Raw genomic sequence first — 18419 nt, 5'->3', positions numbered from 1 at the left:
TAACTCTCGGGCAAACGCAAGATTTCATCGAGATTCTTTCGAGGTTACTTGTTAACAAAGGCTTTCCCGTCCTTCGTCTAGAGAGCTACAGCAAAGAAAATGTTGGGCACAACGAAAAGGCGGAATCCACTGGCGTATGTCGTGTTCTTTTCTTTAAGTGTGGTGCATGCACAGGTCAGTTACTCCATTGCTGAAGAAATGGCAACAGGTTCTGTGATCGGAAATATAGCGCAGGATTTGGGTTTGGATTTGCATAGACTGAAGTCGGGGGAGGCACGCATTTATTCAAGAGACAGCATGGAATACATTGACTTCAATAAAGAGAGAGGTTTTCTTCTCATTAAAGAGAGAGTAGACAGGGAAGCGCTTTGCGCAAAAACGACTCCGTGCGCTTTACATCTCCAGATGATTCTTGATAACCCAATGGAACTGTACAGAATAACAATCGAAATCACGGACATAAATGATAACGCTCCGACCTTCAAGGAAGAGCAGATTCATTTTGAAATTAGCGAATCCGCTATGGTGGGTGCTAAATTCATGTTAGAGAAAGCACTTGATCCAGACGTTGGGATAAATGGTCTTCAGCGTTACTCGCTCAAACCGACCGACCATTTTGCTTTAAAATTGCACAGTCAAGAGGATGGCAGTAAAAACGTGGAAATGGTGTTGCAGAAAATCCTTGACAGAGAACAGCAAGAGAGAATGTCTTTGACGTTAACAGCGATAGATGGCGGCGAACCAGAGATGTCTGGCACAGTTCAGATATACATAACTGTCCTGGATGCTAATGACAACGCTCCCGTCTTTACTCAGAAAATATACAAAGCCACTATAAAGGAAAACGCACAAAAGGGCACAAAAATTACCGCTGTCAGCGCCTCTGACGCAGATGACGGATCTAATGGTATGATAAAGTATTACATTTCAAACAAAATGGATGCCTTGACGGATGTATTCACAATAGATCGAGTAAGTGGAGAGATCACAATAAACGGTGAGGTAGACTATGAAATTTCGAGCAACTACCAAATTGACATCCAAGCAAAAGATCAAGGAGGTCTTTCTGATTCATGTAAGTTGGTGATTGATGTGTTAGACATAAATGATAATAAACCTATTATCAATGTGCTTTCTATGTCCAAATCTATTTCAGAGGAGGCGCCACTCGATACAGTAGTCGCAATGATCAATGTAAATGATCCTGATTCTGGTACAAACGGACAAGTATACTGTATAATAAATGACAATATTCCATTTTCTATCAAATCTCCATCATATAATTTCTTCAGCGTGCGAACCCAGCAGGAACTGGACAGGGAGAAAAAAGCAGCTTATAATATCAGCGTAACATGCTCTGACGAAGGAGTGCCCCAGCTTTCCAGCGTCGTCTCCTTACAGTTACAGATATCAGATGTAAATGATAATGCGCCTGCCTTCGAGAAAAAGTACTATGAATCCTTTGTCATTGAAAACAATACACCAGGTCATTCTATATTCACAGTGAAGGCAAGTGATACGGACTGTAATCAGAATGCTCGTGTTTCGTACATTCTAGAGGAAAGCACTGTTAATGGCCTATCAATTTCATCATACGTGTCAATTAATGCTGACAGTGGAGTTATAAGTGCTGTGCGTTCTTTTGACTATGAACAGTTAAAATACTTCATTTTTCGCGTGAAAGCACAGGATGGTGGCTCTCCTCCACTCAGCAGTAATGTTACAGTTAAAATTATCATCCAGGACCAGAATGACAACGCACCACAGATTCTTTACCCAGTACAAACTGGTGGCTCCGTGGTGGCTGAAATGGTGCCTCGTTCAGCTGATGTTGGCTACCTGGTCACTAAAGTTGTAGCAGTTGATGTGGACTCTGGGCAGAATGCCTGGCTCTCCTATAAACTCCAGAAATCGATGGACAGGGCTCTGTTTGAAGTTGGAGCACAGAATGGAGAAATACGAACAGTGCGTCAGGTCACTGATACAGATGTCATGAAACACAGGCTCATTGTTGCTGTGGAAGATAATGGACAACCCTCTCGTTCAGCTACAGTCATTGTCAATGTGGCCATAGCAGACAGTTTTCCTGAAGTGCTCTTAGAATTCAACAGCTTTCATCATGACACAAAGTATACTGACAATCTGACTTTTTATTTAATTTTGGCTCAGGCTGTGGTTTCAGTACTCTTCATTTCTGCAGTAATTGCCATCATTTCAGTCAAAATCTACAGATGGAGGCAAACAAGACTGATTTATAAATCTGGAACAAATCTGCCAGTGATTCCATATTACCCACCAGTCTATGCTGATGGTACTTTACAGCGCGTTTACGATTATGAGATGTGTGGAACAACTGATTCACGGATGAGTGACATCAAGTTTGTCAGGCCTTACAGTCAGAACACACTGGTGAATATGAGTCGTGCTGGCACTTTCGAAAGAGAAAAGAAAGAACAGATGGATACCAATCTCTCTTTAGAGGTGAGACTTTTTCATAACCCCTCTGTTCGACTGATATACATTGTAGCACATGAGTTTTACAATGGGTGGCTTTGTAGATATGCCCTGGAGAGAATGAATATCAAGTTGTAACTATATAGAATGCGTGTTCAGGAAATAAGACATAACTGGAGTAGCATATTAATTGTACCGGTCCGTTTTAATCTTCATAGTAGCACCAGATTTGTTCTTGGAATCATTTGTCTCTCCTATACGAGTTCGGATAAAGGTCCTGATTTCCACACTGATGCTTTAATGAATACCGAAAATATCTGTCATTGATATTAATAGTTGCATTTGATTTAGGATTTTGATGTAGGAAAATGTGACTTGATAGAGGAGAAACACATCTATGCTCATGTCTTGCTGTTTATTTATAAGCGCATTCTGAACATGCTTGCACATCCCCTGACATTTTCCCTGTGCACAATGCGACTGAAACTTTGAAACTATTCATTAAGCAGAGATTTAGTTCATTTGAATTTTCTCATGTATCTCTTCAATTTAAGAATCCGAGGATTTTCAAAATGTATCCATTCATGTCAATGTGAAAAGGACAACATGTTGCAAATTTGGATGGACATGAATACAGCTTGACAAAAGCACTGTCTTAGATTGTTTTTCTTTTAACTAAAAGGATGTAGTTCGCGCTTTGGACTCACAGGGCCGCTGTTGGTCAAGGACACTGTTAGATTTGACGACATCTTTGAGATTGTCCAACAGATTCACTACGCACTAGCACAAAGAATCCCTTATTGAGCACTTGTAAACTAGTAACGGGGTTTTCAGAGCTCACGGAGCGTTGTGTCTTTGGTCGTTGTATTGCATCTCTTTCAGGGGTTTTATCTGTCTGGCAAACCTCAAGGATTTATAATACAGCTCAGGTAATCTACAGAAAGGCAAATATGTGGAAACAGCTCGTTTATCTTATGGTCTTTTACGTAACTACAGTTCATAGCCAGTTGAGTTATTCCATTCCGGAAGAAATGGGAAAGGGCTCTGTGGTTGGGAACATAGCGCAAGATTTGGGTTCGGATTTACAAAGACTGAAGTCTGGTAAAGCACGCATATACATCGCGGACAGCATGGAATACATCGAATTGGATAAAAGGAGGGGTTTACTTCTGATAAAGGAGAAAATAGACCGGGAACTGCTTTGCGCAAAAACAACTCCTTGTGCTTTGCATCTCCAAATGATCCTGGAAGACCCAATGGAATTGTATACAATAACGGTAGAAATCACGGACATAAATGATAATGCTCCCAGTTTCCAGGAAAAGGAAATTACTTTCGAAATTAGTGAATCCGCTGTAATGGGGGCGAAATTCATGCTGGAGAACGCATTCGACCCAGACGTTGGGATAAATGGCCTGCAGAGCTACTCCTTGAAACCTACTGATCATTTCGGTTTAAAATTACACAGTCAAGAAGACGGTAGTAAAAACGTCGAAATGATATTGCAAAAAAGCCTGGACAGAGAACAACAAGAGCGAATGTCTTTGCTGTTAACAGCCATCGATGGAGGCGAACCGCAGATGTCTGGCACAGTTCAGATAAATATAATTGTACTAGATGTTAATGACAATGCTCCTGTCTTCACTCAGAAAATATACAAAGCAGCTGTAACTGAAAACACGCAGAAAGGATCTAAAATCGCCCAGGTTAGCGCCTCTGATGCAGACGAGGGTAGCAATGGTAAGATAACTTATTCTATTTCAAAGACAATGGGCAGTTCGCGGAACCTTTTCATAATAGACCAGACAAGCGGCGAAGTCACACTAAACGGTGAGATTGACTATGAAGTAGCAAATAATTATCAAATTCATATTCAAGCAAAAGATCAAGGAGGTCTCTCTGACTCATGTAAATTGGTTATTGATGTGTTAGACACAAATGATAACAAACCCATTATCAAAGTACTTTCTTTGTCCAATTCTATTTCCGAGGAGTCTCCACTCGGAAAAGTAATCGCGATGATAAATGTAAATGACCCTGATTCTGGCTCAAATGGCAGAGTACAGTGTACTATCAGTGACAATATTCCCTTTGCAATCGCATCTTCAGTAGGTAGACCCAATTTCTTCAGTCTACAAACCCAGCAGAAACTTGATAGGGAGAAAAACGCAGAGTATAATATCAGTGTAACGTGCGCTGACGAGGGCGCGCAACCCCTTTCCAGCACTGTCTCCTTATGTGTTAATATAGATGATGTGAATGACAACGCCCCAGTCTTTGAGAGAAGCTTTTATGAAGCATATGTCGTTGAGAACAATACACCGGGTCAGTCTGTATTCAAAGTAAAAGCAAGTGATTCTGACTGGAATCAGAATGCTCGTGTTTCATATATTCTGGAGGAGAGCGCCGTTAATGGCGTGTCAGTCTCATCATACGTGTCTGTTAACGCTGACAGTGGAGTTATCAGTGCTGTACGTTCTTTTGACTACGAACAGTTAAAGGAATTACATTTCTGCGTAAAAGCACAAGATGGTGGTTCACCTCCTCTCAGTGGTAATGTTACAGTGAAAATAATTATTCAGGACCAGAATGACAACGGACCACAGATTCTTTATCCAGTACAAACTGGTGGCTCCGTGGTGGCTGAAATGGTGCCTCGTTCAGCAGATGTTGGCTATCTTGTCACTAAAGTTGTGGCTGTTGATGTGGACTCTGGACAGAATGCCTGGCTCTCCTATAAACTCCAGAAATCGATAGATAGGGCTCTGTTTGAAGTTGGAGCACAGAATGGAGAAATAAGAACAGCGCGTCAGGTCACTGATAGAGATGCTGTGAAACACAGACTCACTGTTGTGGTGGAAGATAATGGACAACCCTCTCGTTCAGCTACAGTCACTGTGAATGTAGCTGTTGCTGACAGTTTCCCTGAAGTCATCTCAGAGTTCAACAGCCATAGCCATGACACAAAGCACAATGACAGTCTCACTTTTTATTTGATTTTGGCTCTGGCTGTGGTTTCAGTACTCTTCATTTTCTCACTAATTACCATCATTTCAGTCAAAATCTACAGATGGAGGCAAAAAAGACAGTTTTACAAATCTGCACCAAATTTACCAGTGATTCCATATTACCCACCAGTCTATGCTGATGGTACTTTACAGCACGCGTATAATTATGAGATGTGTGGAACAACTGATTCACGGATGAGTGACATCAAGTTTGTCAGGCCTTACAGCCAGAACACACTGGTGAATGTGAGTCGCGCTGGAACTGTACAGAGAGAAAAGAAAGAACAGGAGGATGCCGATCTGTCTTTGGAGGTAAGAATTCTCTATACCTCTCTTGGTGCTTGTTCATGATCGAACGAGCGAACACATGAACGAAAGAATGAGTTATTCTTTGAGATTCTCTCATAAAAGACTGTTTTAGAAAAGATTGTTTCAGGAGCTCATATTTTGAATAGTAAGAAAACTGATGATACAGGTGGTACTTTTCAAAATATTCATTTGCGCCTACCAACATGGCAATGTTTCATGCTTTAGTGCTACTGTTGTTCTTCGATCTTGTCTACAAAATCAGCTTTTCTCTGCCGACAGTTAAGAAATATTTAATTTTCTTTTCTTGTGCTGAGTGAAAAAGAATTTTTGGGGAACCGAAACTTTTTTTCTTAATAAGGACCTGAAAGAAGATTGAAATTTAATTCTAAGATTTCCGCCACAACCATGCACTCTTGAGGGAACCTACACTTGAATTCCATTTCGTACACATTCTCTATTTCAACTTTGCTTTCTCATCACAAATGAATGGAGTAACACAGTTTTCCTTGCTTTCGAACCAGTTACCTATTTTCAGTTTCTCTAAGGTTGCTGAACCGACTCTTTCTCTTTCTGCTTATCATAACCACAGATATGGCAGGCAATTCAGTGTGCATGCTTGTACATGCTTAACGTAAGAACCGAAACACTTTGAAATATCAGTTGCAATGTAATGTAAATGCAATTTATGGTATGTTTTGGATCTGAACATTCCGAGTGGAGTGTTTGTAGTTCAGGGTTTATACTCAGAGGGCCGCTGTTGATCAACGAAACAGTGAGATTTGACTTCACATCTTTTCACACCCTCCCCTACCATCAGCTTGGACTAAGAGAAAGAGTCTCTTAAATCACGCGGCTGAACACTACTTTCATCACAGGAAACGATAGCACTTTGTTCCTTGATCATCAATAGGATCTTAAACATCTTTTTGGGGAGTAACTGATCAACGTGCTACATTCGCCTTTGACATCGTTAGGTTATCAAAAAAGATTTTCGAAAATGTCGGTGACAGCGAAAACATGGCCACAGCTCGCGTATCTTCTGATCTTTTCTTTCAGTTTAGTGCATGCACAAGTGAGTTACACCATTCCCGAAGAAATGGCTAAAGGTTCTGTGGTCGGAAATGTAGCACAAGATTTAGGTTTGGATTCACACAGACTCAAATCTGGGAATGCACGTATCTACACCGGAGACAGCACGGAATACACTGAGCTGAAAAAAGAGAGTGGGTTGCTTTTGATTAAGGAGAAAATAGATCGCGAGGCGCTTTGCGCAAAGACTACTCCGTGCGCTTTGCATCTTCAAATGATTTTGGACAACCCAGTAGAATTATATAGAATAACAGTCGAAATCACGGACATAAATGATAATGCTCCTAGTTTCAAGAAAAAGGAAATAACGTTTGAGATCAGCGAAATTGCTGGAATAGGGGCGAAGTTCATGCTGGAGAAAGCCTTCGATCCAGACGTTGGGATAAATAGCCTTCAGAGTTACTCTTTGAAACCTACGGATCATTTCTCTTTGAAATTACACAATCAAGCTGATGGTAGTAAAACCGTGGAGATGGTGCTACACAAAAGCCTTGACCGAGAAGAACACGGGCGAATGTCTTTGTTGTTAACAGCTATCGATGGCGGCGAACCGCAGATGTCCGGCACGGTTCAGATACATATAACTGTACTAGATGCTAATGATAATGCCCCAGTCTTTAAGCAGAAAATATACAAAGCCACTTTAACTGAAAACGCGCAAAAGGGTTATAAAGTAGCCACCGTCAGCGCTTCTGATGCTGATGAAGGTTCTAATGGCAAGATAACATATTATATTGCAAACATAATGGATGGTCTGGCGGACGTATTCACAATAGATCAAATGAACGGTGTAATTACATTAAACGGTGAGGTTGACTACGAAATCGCAAACAATTTTCAAATTGATATTGAAGCAAAAGATCAAGGAGGTCTCTCTGACTCTTGTAAAGTAATTATTGACGTGGTAGACATAAATGATAACAAGCCCAGTATCAACGTACTATCTATGCCCAAATCTATCTCTGAGGGCTCGCAGCTTGACAGAGTAATTGCAATGATCAATGTGAATGATCCCGATTCTGGCCAAAGTGGTCAGGTACATTGTGTACTAAATGACAATATTCCTTTTAGTATCACATCTGCATCAAACAATTTTTTCAGCCTGAAAACTCAACAGGAACTGGATAGGGAAAAAAATGCAGAGTACAACATCACTGTAACGTGTGCTGACGAGGGAGTGCCCCAGCTTTCCAGCAGTGTCGACTTGCATTTGCAGATATTAGACGTAAATGACAACGCGCCAGTCTTTGAGAGAAGCTTTTATGAAGCATATGTTGTTGAGAACAATACACCGGGTCAGTCTGTATTCAAAGTAAAAGCAAGTGATTCTGACTGGAATCAGAATGCTCGTGTTTCATATATTCTGGAGGAGAGCGCCGTTAATGGCGTGTCAGTCTCATCATACGTGTCTGTTAACGCTGACAGTGGAATTATCAGTGCTGTACGTTCTTTTGACTACGAACAGTTAAAGGAATTACATTTCTGCGTGAAAGCACAAGATGGTGGCTCACCTCCTCTCAGTAGTAATGTTACAGTTAAAATTATCATCCAGGACCAGAATGACAATGCACCACAGATTCTTTACCCAGTACAAACTGGTGGCTCCGTGGTAGCTGAAATGGTGCCTCGTTCAGCTGATGTTGGCTACCTTGTCACTAAAGTCGTGGCTGTTGATGTGGACTCTGGACAGAATGCCTGGCTCTCCTATAAACTACAGAAAGCCACAGACAGGGCCCTGTTTGAAGTTGGAGCACAGAATGGAGAAATACGAACAGTGCGTCAGGTCACTGAAACCGATGCTGTTAAACATAGACTCACTGTTGTGGTGGAAGATAATGGACAACCCTCTCGTTCAGCTACAGTCATTGTCAATGTGGCTGTAGCTGACAGTTTCCCAGAAGTACTCTCAGAATTCAACAGTTTTAACCATGACACAGCATACAGTGACAATCTGACTTTTTATTTGATTTTGGCTCTGGCTGTGGTTTCAGTACTCTTCATTTTCTCACTAACTGCCATCATTTCAGTCAAAATCTACAGATGGAAGCAAGAAAGGCAGTTTTATAAATCTGGATCAAATCTTCCAGTGATTCCCTACTATCCACCTGTCTACCCTGATGGTACTTTACAGCGTGTGTATAATTATGAGATGTGTGGAACAACTGATTCCAGAATGAGTGACATCAAATTTGTCAGGCCTTACAGCCAGAATACACTGGTGAATGTGAGTCGCGCTGGAACTGTACAGAGAGAAAAGAGAGAACAGGAGGAGGCTGATCTGATTTTAGAGGTGAGGTGTTTTCTTGAAATGTTATCTAAATGAAAATATTCTTTGACATCGTCGTTATTTATTGCGTGTGTGTGTTTGTGTGTGTGTGTTCACAGTATACTTTCCCCCTCATATTCCGAGGATAATTTAGTCACGTCTTCTTCCAAAGTTCCTGTTCAGTATTCTAAAGATTTTTTTTCACTTGGCCTTTCCCTTGTTCACAACAAGCGGAATTTGTCATTAAAAATGTATTTCATTCCAAACATCATTTAAAAAAAAAGAAAAGAAAAGAAAAGAAAGAAATATTCGTCCTTCTTACGGTAAGAAGCGTGTCCACCTCGTGTATTATTAAGAAATCAGCAGATAAATTATAGTTGCTTAGATATGTTTAAATTTCATTTTTTGCCCCAGAAATGCTTTCAGAAAAAAATATAGGACGATTAACGCGCTCGCGTTTTTGTAAAACAAACATTAAATGCTTCATGCTTTCAAACTGGTTAAAAGGATTTCATTTTCTGCCATGGAGCTACCCGCTTTTTTTCTTCTCATCATAACCACAGACCTGCCGGGAATAGTTGTGTGTAACGTTGTATAGTCATATTGGACAAACTGCAAGCTGCTTGGAGCACGAATACATTTTACCGTGTACCTTGTGTTTTGGCATTTGGAATTGTGCGTTTGTAATACAGGCTTTAAACTCATAGGGCCGCTGTTGTTCAACGATACTGTGATGTTCGGTTTTACATCTGTTGACCCTCCCGTAGAATCATAGCATATTCAGAAAGGATCACCCTTCGAGTGGAATTAAACGCTGCGTTCTTTCTGGAAAACACATACTTCATGTCCTTGGCGTCCAAGGTCTTTGACGAAAAGCAGGATTACATGTACCCTTGATATTGCAGGATTTATGAAACGTCCAAGAAAATGCCTGTTACCGGGAAAATGTGGCAACAACTAGCGTTTGTCTTGTTGTTTTGTTTCAGTGCAGTGCGCTCACAAGTGATTTACTCCATTCCCGAAGAAATGGCTACAGGCTCTGTGGTTGGAAATATTGCCGAAGATTTGGGTTTGGGTTTAGACAGGCTGAGATCAGGGAAAGCACGCATATACATCGCAGATGGCATGCAGCATATTGAGCTGAACAGAGAGAAGGGCTTGCTTCTGATTAAGGAGAAAATAGACCGGGAACTGCTTTGCGCAAAAACGACTCCTTGCGCGTTACATTTCCAAATGATTCTTGACAACCCAATGGAGTTATACAGGATTACTGTCGAAATCACGGACATAAATGATAATCCTCCCAGTTTCCAGGAGAACGACATTACTTTTGAAATCAGTGAATCAGCCGTAATCGGATCGAAATTCATGCTGGAGAAAGCATTCGACCCAGACGTTGGAATAAATGGCCTGCAGAGCTACTCGCTGAAACCTACGGATCATTTCGGTTTAAAATTACATGATCAAGCGGATGGTAGCAAAAACGTGGAAATGATATTGCAGAAAAGCCTGGACAGAGAACAACAAGAGAGAATGTCTTTGTTGTTAACAGCTGTAGATGGCGGCGAACCGCAGATGTCTGGCACAGTTCAGATACATATTACTGTACTAGATGCTAATGACAATGCTCCTGTCTTTACTCAGAAAACATACAAAGCAACTGTATCTGAAAATACGCAGAAAGGCTCTAAAATCACTGTGGTTAGCGCCTCTGATGCAGACGAGGGTAGCAATGGTAAGATATCTTATTATATCTCAAAGACAATGGGTAGTTCGCGGAACCTTTTCATGATAGACCAATTAAGCGGTGAAGTCAAACTAAACGGTGAGGTTGACTATGAAATATCGAGCAACTATCAAATTGACATTCAAGCAAAAGACCAAGGTGGTCTCTCTGACTCATGTAAGCTGATCATTGACGTATTGGACTTGAATGATAATAGCCCCATTATCAATATACTTTCCATGTCCAATTCTATTTCCGAGGAGTCTCCGCTCGAAACAGTTATCGCGATGATTAATGTAAATGATCCTGACTCCGGTTTAAATGGGCAAGTACACTGCGCAATCGATGACAATATTCCGTTTGCCATCACATCTCCATCAAATAATTTCTTTAGTCTCCGAACCCAGCAGGAACTAGATAGGGAGAATATCGCAGAGCATAATATCAGCGTAATCTGCGCCGACGAGGGAGTGCCCATGCTTTCCAGCAGTGTCTCCCTACAATTACACATACTAGACGTAAATGATAACGCGCCTGTGTTTGAGAGAAACTTTTATGAAGCATATATTTTCGAAAACAACGCAGCAGGCGATGCCATGTTAACAGTGAAAGCAAGCGATGCTGACTGGAATCAGAATGCTCGTGTTTCATACATTCTTGAGGATAGCAATATCAATGGCGTGCCAGTTTCAACATACGTCTCTGTTCAAGCTGACAATGGAGTTATCACCGCAGTGCGTTCTTTTGACTATGAACAGTTAAAGGACTTCCAATTTCGTGTAAAAGCACAAGACGGTGGCTCGCCTCCTCTCAGTAGTAATGTAACAGTTAAAATTATTATCCAGGACAAGAATGACAATGCACCTCAGATTCTATACCCAGTACAAACTAGTGGATCTGTGGTAGCTGAAATGGTGCCTCGTTCAGCAGACGTTGGCTATCTCGTCACTAAAGTTGTGGCTGTTGATGTGGACTCTGGACAGAATGCCTGGCTCTCCTATAAACTACAGAAGTCAACGGACAGGGCTCTGTTTGAAGTTGGAGCACAGAATGGAGAAATAAGAACAGTGCGCCAGGTCACTGAGACAGATACTGTTAAACACAGACTCACTGTTGTGGTGGAAGATAATGGACAACCCTCTCGTTCAGCTACAGTCACTGTTAATGTGGCAGTTGCAGACAATTTCCCTGAAGTGTTGTCAGAATTCACAAATTTCAGTTATGACACAAAATATAGTAATAGCCTGACTTTTTATTTGATTTTGGCTCTGGCTGTGGTTTCAGGGCTCTTCATCTTCTCATTAATCGCCATCATTTCAGTCAAAATTTACAGATGGAGGCAGAACAAGTTGTTTTACAAAACCGCAACTAGTCTTCCAGTGATCCCTTATTATCCACCCGTCTACGCCGATGGAACTTTACAGCGCATGTATAATTATGAGATGTGTGGAACAACTGACTCTAGGATGAGTGACCTCAAGTTTGTCAGGCCTTACAGCCAAAATACACCGGTGAATGTGAGTCGTGCAGGGACTCTACAACCAGAAAAGAACGGACAGAAGGAAGATCCTTTTCTGTCTTTAGAGGTGAGACTCAAGCCTTTATCAAATTGTTACAGTATGTCAGTAATTTTGCAGGTTTTTTTTTTGTTTATTTGTTTTTGTTTTACTCTTTTGTTTGTTTGTCCGTTTTTCAGTGCATACTTTAGAACTGAATTCAATTGACAAGATCATTTCTTTAAAAATACAGAACGCACTAAAAAGACCCCAGAACAGGATTGCTTCGAAATGTGCTTCATTTTTGCATGGTTTGAACATTTTTTCTGAAGCCTAGCATGTATTTTTTATTAATATGTGCTCAGCTCTTTTGGAGACTGGTATTATCTAAAATGAACTGCGTGCAAAAGACGTTTTGCTGTTAAAATATTTCCGTAACTAGGAGAGAAACTCCTCTCCTTCATCTCGAGGTCCCCAACTGCAATACTGTATTTGGACCCTAAGTGCCGCTGTTCATTGCGTTTGTCTTTGTTCTGTGTTGAACCGAAGGCCCTTCCCACACCTTTACGCAATATGAGATGTTATATCTCAGCATCAGCGTCCACGACAGATATACACACCACCCAAAGGACTCCCCGTTAAGTCTCGGTTTGGTGTTCCATAGAAACAGCTTCTTCTGAATGCTAAAGCGTTCCATTTGGAGTTCAGTCCTGGATATCCGCATCCTCTATTTTTTAACTGCTCCTATGTGCTGTTAAAAAATGAAAAGGAAAAATTCGTTTCAGACATGGCTATTGTTCACGGCTTTAGCGCTTACATTTTCGGTTCAGTCGACTGCCGGACAGATTCGCTACTCCATACCTGAGGAGACGGCAATAGGATCGTTTATTGGAAATATTGCCGTGGACCTTAGCCTTGATCCTGAGCGACTCTTGTGGGGGAGAGCACGAGTTTTCACCGCGGGTGGCACTGAATATGTGGGACTAGATAAGGAGAAAGGACATTTGGTCGTGAAAGAGGTAATAGACCGAGAGCAGCTATGTGGGGAAGTGTCCGTTTGTAGCATCAGCTTTGAGGTGATCCTGGAAAACCCAATGGAGCTTTATCGTGTTACTGTGGATATACTCGATATCAACGACAACAGCCCAGTATTTCCAAGGGGTGAAATACAACAAGAGATCAGTGAGTTAGCCATTCCCGGAGCACGTTTTTCATTAGAAAGCGCAATAGATCCAGACGTGGGCGTAAATACTCTTCAGAAATATGTTTTACATCCCACTGATCATTTTAATCTAAATGTACAGAGTCGCGTTGACGGCAGCAAAAGTGTTGAAATGGTTCTTAAAATTCCTCTTGACAGAGAAAAGAAAACGCATCATTATTTAACACTAACTGCTCTCGACGGTGGAAACCCTCAAAGGACGGGCACTGTAAAAATCCACGTTGTGGTTCTCGATGCCAACGATAATGCACCCGTATTCAGTCACAGTGTGTATAAAGCGTCGGTGACTGAAAATGCAGTTAAAGGGACAATTGTGGCGATAGTTAGTGCAACCGATGCAGATGACTCTAGCCACCACATCGAGTATTATTTTGATCATGCAACTGCTAGCGTCACATCTCTTTTCTCGATAGATTCAGTCACGGGAGAGGTTAGAGTCAAAGGAGACGTAGATTATGAGAAGAATAAACAATTAAGGATAAAAGTGAAAGCTAAAGATCATGGTGGCTTAACAGATTCATCTGAGCTCATTATTGATGTTATTGATGTGAACGATAACAAACCGAAAATAACAATTATGTCGTTTTCGAGCGCTGTACCCGAGGACGCAGCTCTTGGCACAATAGTCGCAATGATAAATGTGAAAGACTTGGACTCTGACGAGAATGGTAGAATCAGTTGTTCTATAGATCCGGACCTTCCATTCAAAATAGAATCATCATTGCCTAACAACTACAATCTCGTAACGGATTCAGCGTTAGACAGAGAACAGACACAAGATTATAATATAACAATAACTGCAGCTGATGGAGGCACTCCGTCACTTTCAAGTACAGAGCTTTTAACCTTAAAAATATCAGATGTCAACGATCATGCACCACAGTTTCAACAGCAAACTTACAATGCATATATCCTGGAGAACAATTCCCCGTCTGTGTCAATCTTTTCCGTTAAAGCTGCGGATAATGACTGGGGACCCAATGCTAGAGTATCTTATTTCATTGCAGATGGAGATTTAAATGGAGATTCTCTGACATCATATGTCTCTATAAATTCAGATAGTGGAGTCATTTATGCTGTGAAGTCGTTTGATTTTGAACAACTAAAATCATTCAAAATACAAGTGAAAGCTCAAGATGGGGGTTCACCACCTCTAAGCAGCAATACAACACTGAACATTTTCATCCAAGACCAGAACGACAATGCACCTCAGATTCTATACCCTGTGCAGACAAGCAGCTCAGTGGTAGCTGAAATGGTGCCTCGTTCAGCAGATGTTGGCTACCTTGTCACTAAAGTTGTGGCTGTTGATGTGGACTCTGGACAGAATGCCTGGCTCTCCTATAAACTACAGAAAGCCACAGACAGGGCTCTGTTTGAAGTTGGAGCACAGAATGGAGAAATCAGAACAGTGCGTCAGGTCACTGATAAAGATGCTGTGAAACACAGACTCACTGTTGTGGTGGAAGATAATGGACAACCCTCTCGTTCAGCTACAGTCATTGTCAATGTTGCTGTGGCCGACAGTTTCCCTGAGGTCATTTCAGAGTTCACCAACTTTAACCATGACACAACATACAGTGACAATCTGACTTTTTATTTAATTTTGGCTCTGGCTGTGGTTTCAGTACTCTTCATTTTCTCACTAATTGCCATCATTTCAGTCAAAATCTATAGGTGGAGGCAGAACAGGTTATTTTATAAATCTGCACCAAATCTACCAGTGATTCCATATTACCCTCCAGTCTACGCCGATGGTACTTTACAGCGCGTGTATAATTATGAGATGTGTGGAACAACTGATTCCAGGATGAGTGACATCAAGTTTGTCAGGCCTTACAGTCAGAACACACTGGTGAATATGAGTCGTGCAGGAACTGTACAGAGAGAAAAGAAAGAACAGGAGGAGGACGTTGACCATTCCTTAGAGGTGAGACACTGTTCAATTCTCCTCATTCATTTTGCTTTTACCTGCATTCAGCATATTCAGTTTTACGTTCTCATATGTCTTTTAAGTGAATCAACTTGTGTTGTAAAATTTGAAAAAGCACAAGTAGACACGTGTTCCTCGAATCACGACGATATCCGCAGTTTGTTTCCTCTTTTGCTCATGAACAAGGAGTTCTTACGTCTTTCACGGCGTCTTTGTCTAGGTGTCTGTTTCCCTCCCCTGCACTATCATGTGTCGCGCACATAGCAATGCAGCACACTGACCCACTTTCTGTCCCTGCATTCACAGTGGCCTGACGCTCTTTGTATCAGGGATGCTACTGTGCATCTCTCTCATTGGCTGCATCACACATGCGTAATGGATGAATATTCAAGCATAGCTGTCTGTTTTTTCTTTGAAGTCCTTAGAAAAGACAGCAAATAATTATTCAGTTGTACGTAAATATCATGGTAGCTGTGAAACATGTATGTAGTTGTCTGAAGCAGCAGAGGGAGATGATTTCGTATGTTTGCACAGTAATAACCTCTATCTCTCATTCTGATGTTAAATGAATCTCATTTACACATTGGTATTATTTACTGTGGACTCTTTTGTGTGATGCATTGTCAGAAGTTTCACTTTTATTTGGAGGTGCAGTTTTTGGTAATCCATTTCTTCATTCTTTGTCATGACGGAGGAAATATAACATTATTGTCACTCACACTTTTCCCCTGCTTGTCTGCCCAAAAATGCCCTAAATCCTCATGCTAAGTCCTTTTTCACAGTGGTTATAGACATTCAAAGCAGTAGTCTATGGTGGCCAAGGATACATTTCAGAGTAATATCTTAGTCGATGTTCACTTTTAATACTGATGCTGAAATTTTCCAACCACTAAATCCAGTACCTGAACACTACTGCATCTTCAGACTACCAAAGTACTATGTAAGAATATCACAAAATTTCAGTTTCTCTGAAAAACTGTATGATGTCAAAGAGTGTGGTTCTTTGGTTGTCTTTAGGATCTGCATATATGTTGGCTGTTTGGTTCTCAAAGGGACAGGCACAGAGCTGCAAAAATTCTCTGCTGTTGTAAACTCTTGTTCATGACTGATTGTGATTAGATGAAATTATAGGTATTACATGTGGTTTATGGTGTTATATAGTATTATATGGTATGCGGATTTTGCTGTATGTCAGGCAGTTTTAGTTAGTTATGAACACCAGTAAGCTATGCATTCAGAGTTTACTAACACAAAATCCTGAGCATGAATTTTGCCATGGGTTCTCTCTACCAGGTTTAATTCATCATTTCATGGCATATGATGGAAACTTTTAACACATTTTAAGCTTTGTCCCTAACTCTTTGTGCGTGTGTGTGTGCGTGTGTGCGCGTGTGTGTGTGTGTGCGCGCGCATGCAAATGAGAGTGAGTGAAAGACAGAGTGAAGGGGAAGGACAGGATGTTTTCATGGTCACTCTGTTGGTTGCTGTCCATGGTCCTGAAAACACTTACTAGGTCCATGGTGCTGAATCTTCACTCACAAGGCTGTGACTTTAACAGCTATGAGGAATCCTTTGCTTTATGTTTGATGGAAAGATAAGAGATATCATTTACAGTTTATTCTGTTATTGTTGAAACAGATTTGACTATTATTTAGTCAAATCATACTGTCCCTGCCTTCATGTGTTACATTTCTCTTATTATGGAAGGAACCTCACAGCACATATAGGTTAAAGATTCTACAAACTATGACTAATTATAGACTATTCCTCAGAGCACTATGCTATTCAGATTAGTTTGGTAAATATTGTTTTTTTTTGTTGTTTATCTTTTTTCCCCTTCATTTTGTTGAAGCCATTCTTTTATTCATTGCAATAACACATACTTTAATGAAGGAATCGATCACAATGCTACAACACACAAGATCCAAACCAATATCAGTTAATGTTGGTTAGCTTTATGATCATGTTCCTTTTACCAAAGCTAGCCCCATGTTTTATTTTCTATATCTTCAGGTAGTGGGTAAGTTACATGCTTTGAGCATGATTATTTATTTAATACTAAATCCTGTATCACAGGTGAAACATTTATGTTCAAGTAAAAGAAAACAATGAGTTTGTTTAGTAGGTTTATCTACTTGGCTGTTGTAATTCTTTCTGAGGTGCACTTACAGTAAACCAATTATGTCTCTGTTGAAACTCTGCACTACATATTATACTGAATCTGTACCTGTATGGATTTGTATATTGCAGTGTGTAGTACATCAACATGCTGTAAGGATTATGTCTGCCAGTTTTTTTTTTTCTGAGCATGTCTCTCTGTCTCATACGTATTATTTCTCTCTTCCTCCCTCTCATACAGGATATGAAATATACTAAAATGATCCAATACTCTATAACCTAATCATTGTCCTCTGCATAGACATGGATTCAGCATTCCAAAAATATATCTCTCTGAACATTACATATAATATACATGTCCAGGCATCAGAAAAATGAAAATAAGAGTCTTAATTCTGTTACAGTTTAAAGACAAATATCTGTTTCTTACAGTATAAGAACTGCACAAACCCACACGGTCACGTCATCAGGAGGGGTTAAGCGTTAGAGATGGGTAGGTGTGTTGAGGAAAGCAGTGGCTCTTTGTAAGCTGCAGAATACACAGGGAGGGATTAATTATTATTATTATTATTATTATTATTATTATTATTATTATAGTAATAAAGTATATAAGCTGTTTTCCTGAGGTTTTCATCTCAGCATAACTTCCTGTTTACATTTCTGATGAAACTACAGCAACTGTGTATTTACTGATTTTGTTAAGAACAGTTGTTTCATGTTGTGTTCATCTGTGCTGAATGATCTGAGTGTTTTGAATTGGGAGGCCTCATCTAAAAACAATTATTTTCAAGATAAGAT

At 40.5% G+C, this 18419-nt stretch overlaps 5 protein-coding genes across 5 annotated transcripts; all 5 read left to right on the top strand.

Moving 5' to 3' along the window:
• Window positions 1-99: 99 nt before the first annotated feature.
• Window positions 100-2592, top strand: LOC115828188 (protocadherin beta-16-like). The gene has a single exon (XM_030792142.1). The coding sequence runs from the start codon at window positions 100-102 to the stop codon at window positions 2590-2592; it is 2493 nt and encodes an 830-aa protein (XP_030648002.1).
• An 812-nt stretch (window positions 2593-3404) lies between these two features.
• LOC115828187 (protocadherin gamma-A11-like) lies at window positions 3405-5813 on the top strand. Its single transcript, XM_030792141.1, has one exon. The coding sequence runs from the start codon at window positions 3405-3407 to the stop codon at window positions 5811-5813; it is 2409 nt and encodes an 802-aa protein (XP_030648001.1).
• Window positions 5814-6768: 955 nt separating this feature from the next.
• Window positions 6769-10023, top strand: LOC115828186 (protocadherin beta-16-like). The gene is made up of 2 exons (XM_030792140.1): window positions 6769-9155; window positions 9894-10023. The coding sequence occupies exons 1-2, from the start codon at window positions 6769-6771 to the stop codon at window positions 10021-10023; spliced, it is 2517 nt and encodes an 838-aa protein (XP_030648000.1).
• Window positions 10024-10071: 48 nt separating this feature from the next.
• Window positions 10072-12560, top strand: LOC115828185 (protocadherin beta-16-like). The gene is made up of 2 exons (XM_030792139.1): window positions 10072-12438; window positions 12549-12560. Exons 1-2 carry the CDS (start codon window positions 10072-10074, stop codon window positions 12558-12560), a joined length of 2379 nt encoding a protein of 792 aa, XP_030647999.1.
• A 549-nt stretch (window positions 12561-13109) lies between these two features.
• On the top strand, window positions 13110-15817 carry LOC115828184 (protocadherin gamma-A11-like). The gene is made up of 2 exons (XM_030792138.1): window positions 13110-15510; window positions 15810-15817. The coding sequence occupies exons 1-2, from the start codon at window positions 13110-13112 to the stop codon at window positions 15815-15817; spliced, it is 2409 nt and encodes an 802-aa protein (XP_030647998.1).
• Window positions 15818-18419: the final 2602 nt, after the last annotated feature.

Source organism: Chanos chanos, chromosome 15 (genome assembly GCF_902362185.1).
Source record: "Chanos chanos chromosome 15, fChaCha1.1, whole genome shotgun sequence".
In the NCBI taxonomy this organism is placed as follows: Eukaryota; Metazoa; Chordata; class Actinopteri; order Gonorynchiformes; family Chanidae; genus Chanos; species Chanos chanos.
Note: the sequence above shows the minus strand (reverse complement) of the source record. Positions and strands in the feature narration are given on the sequence as shown.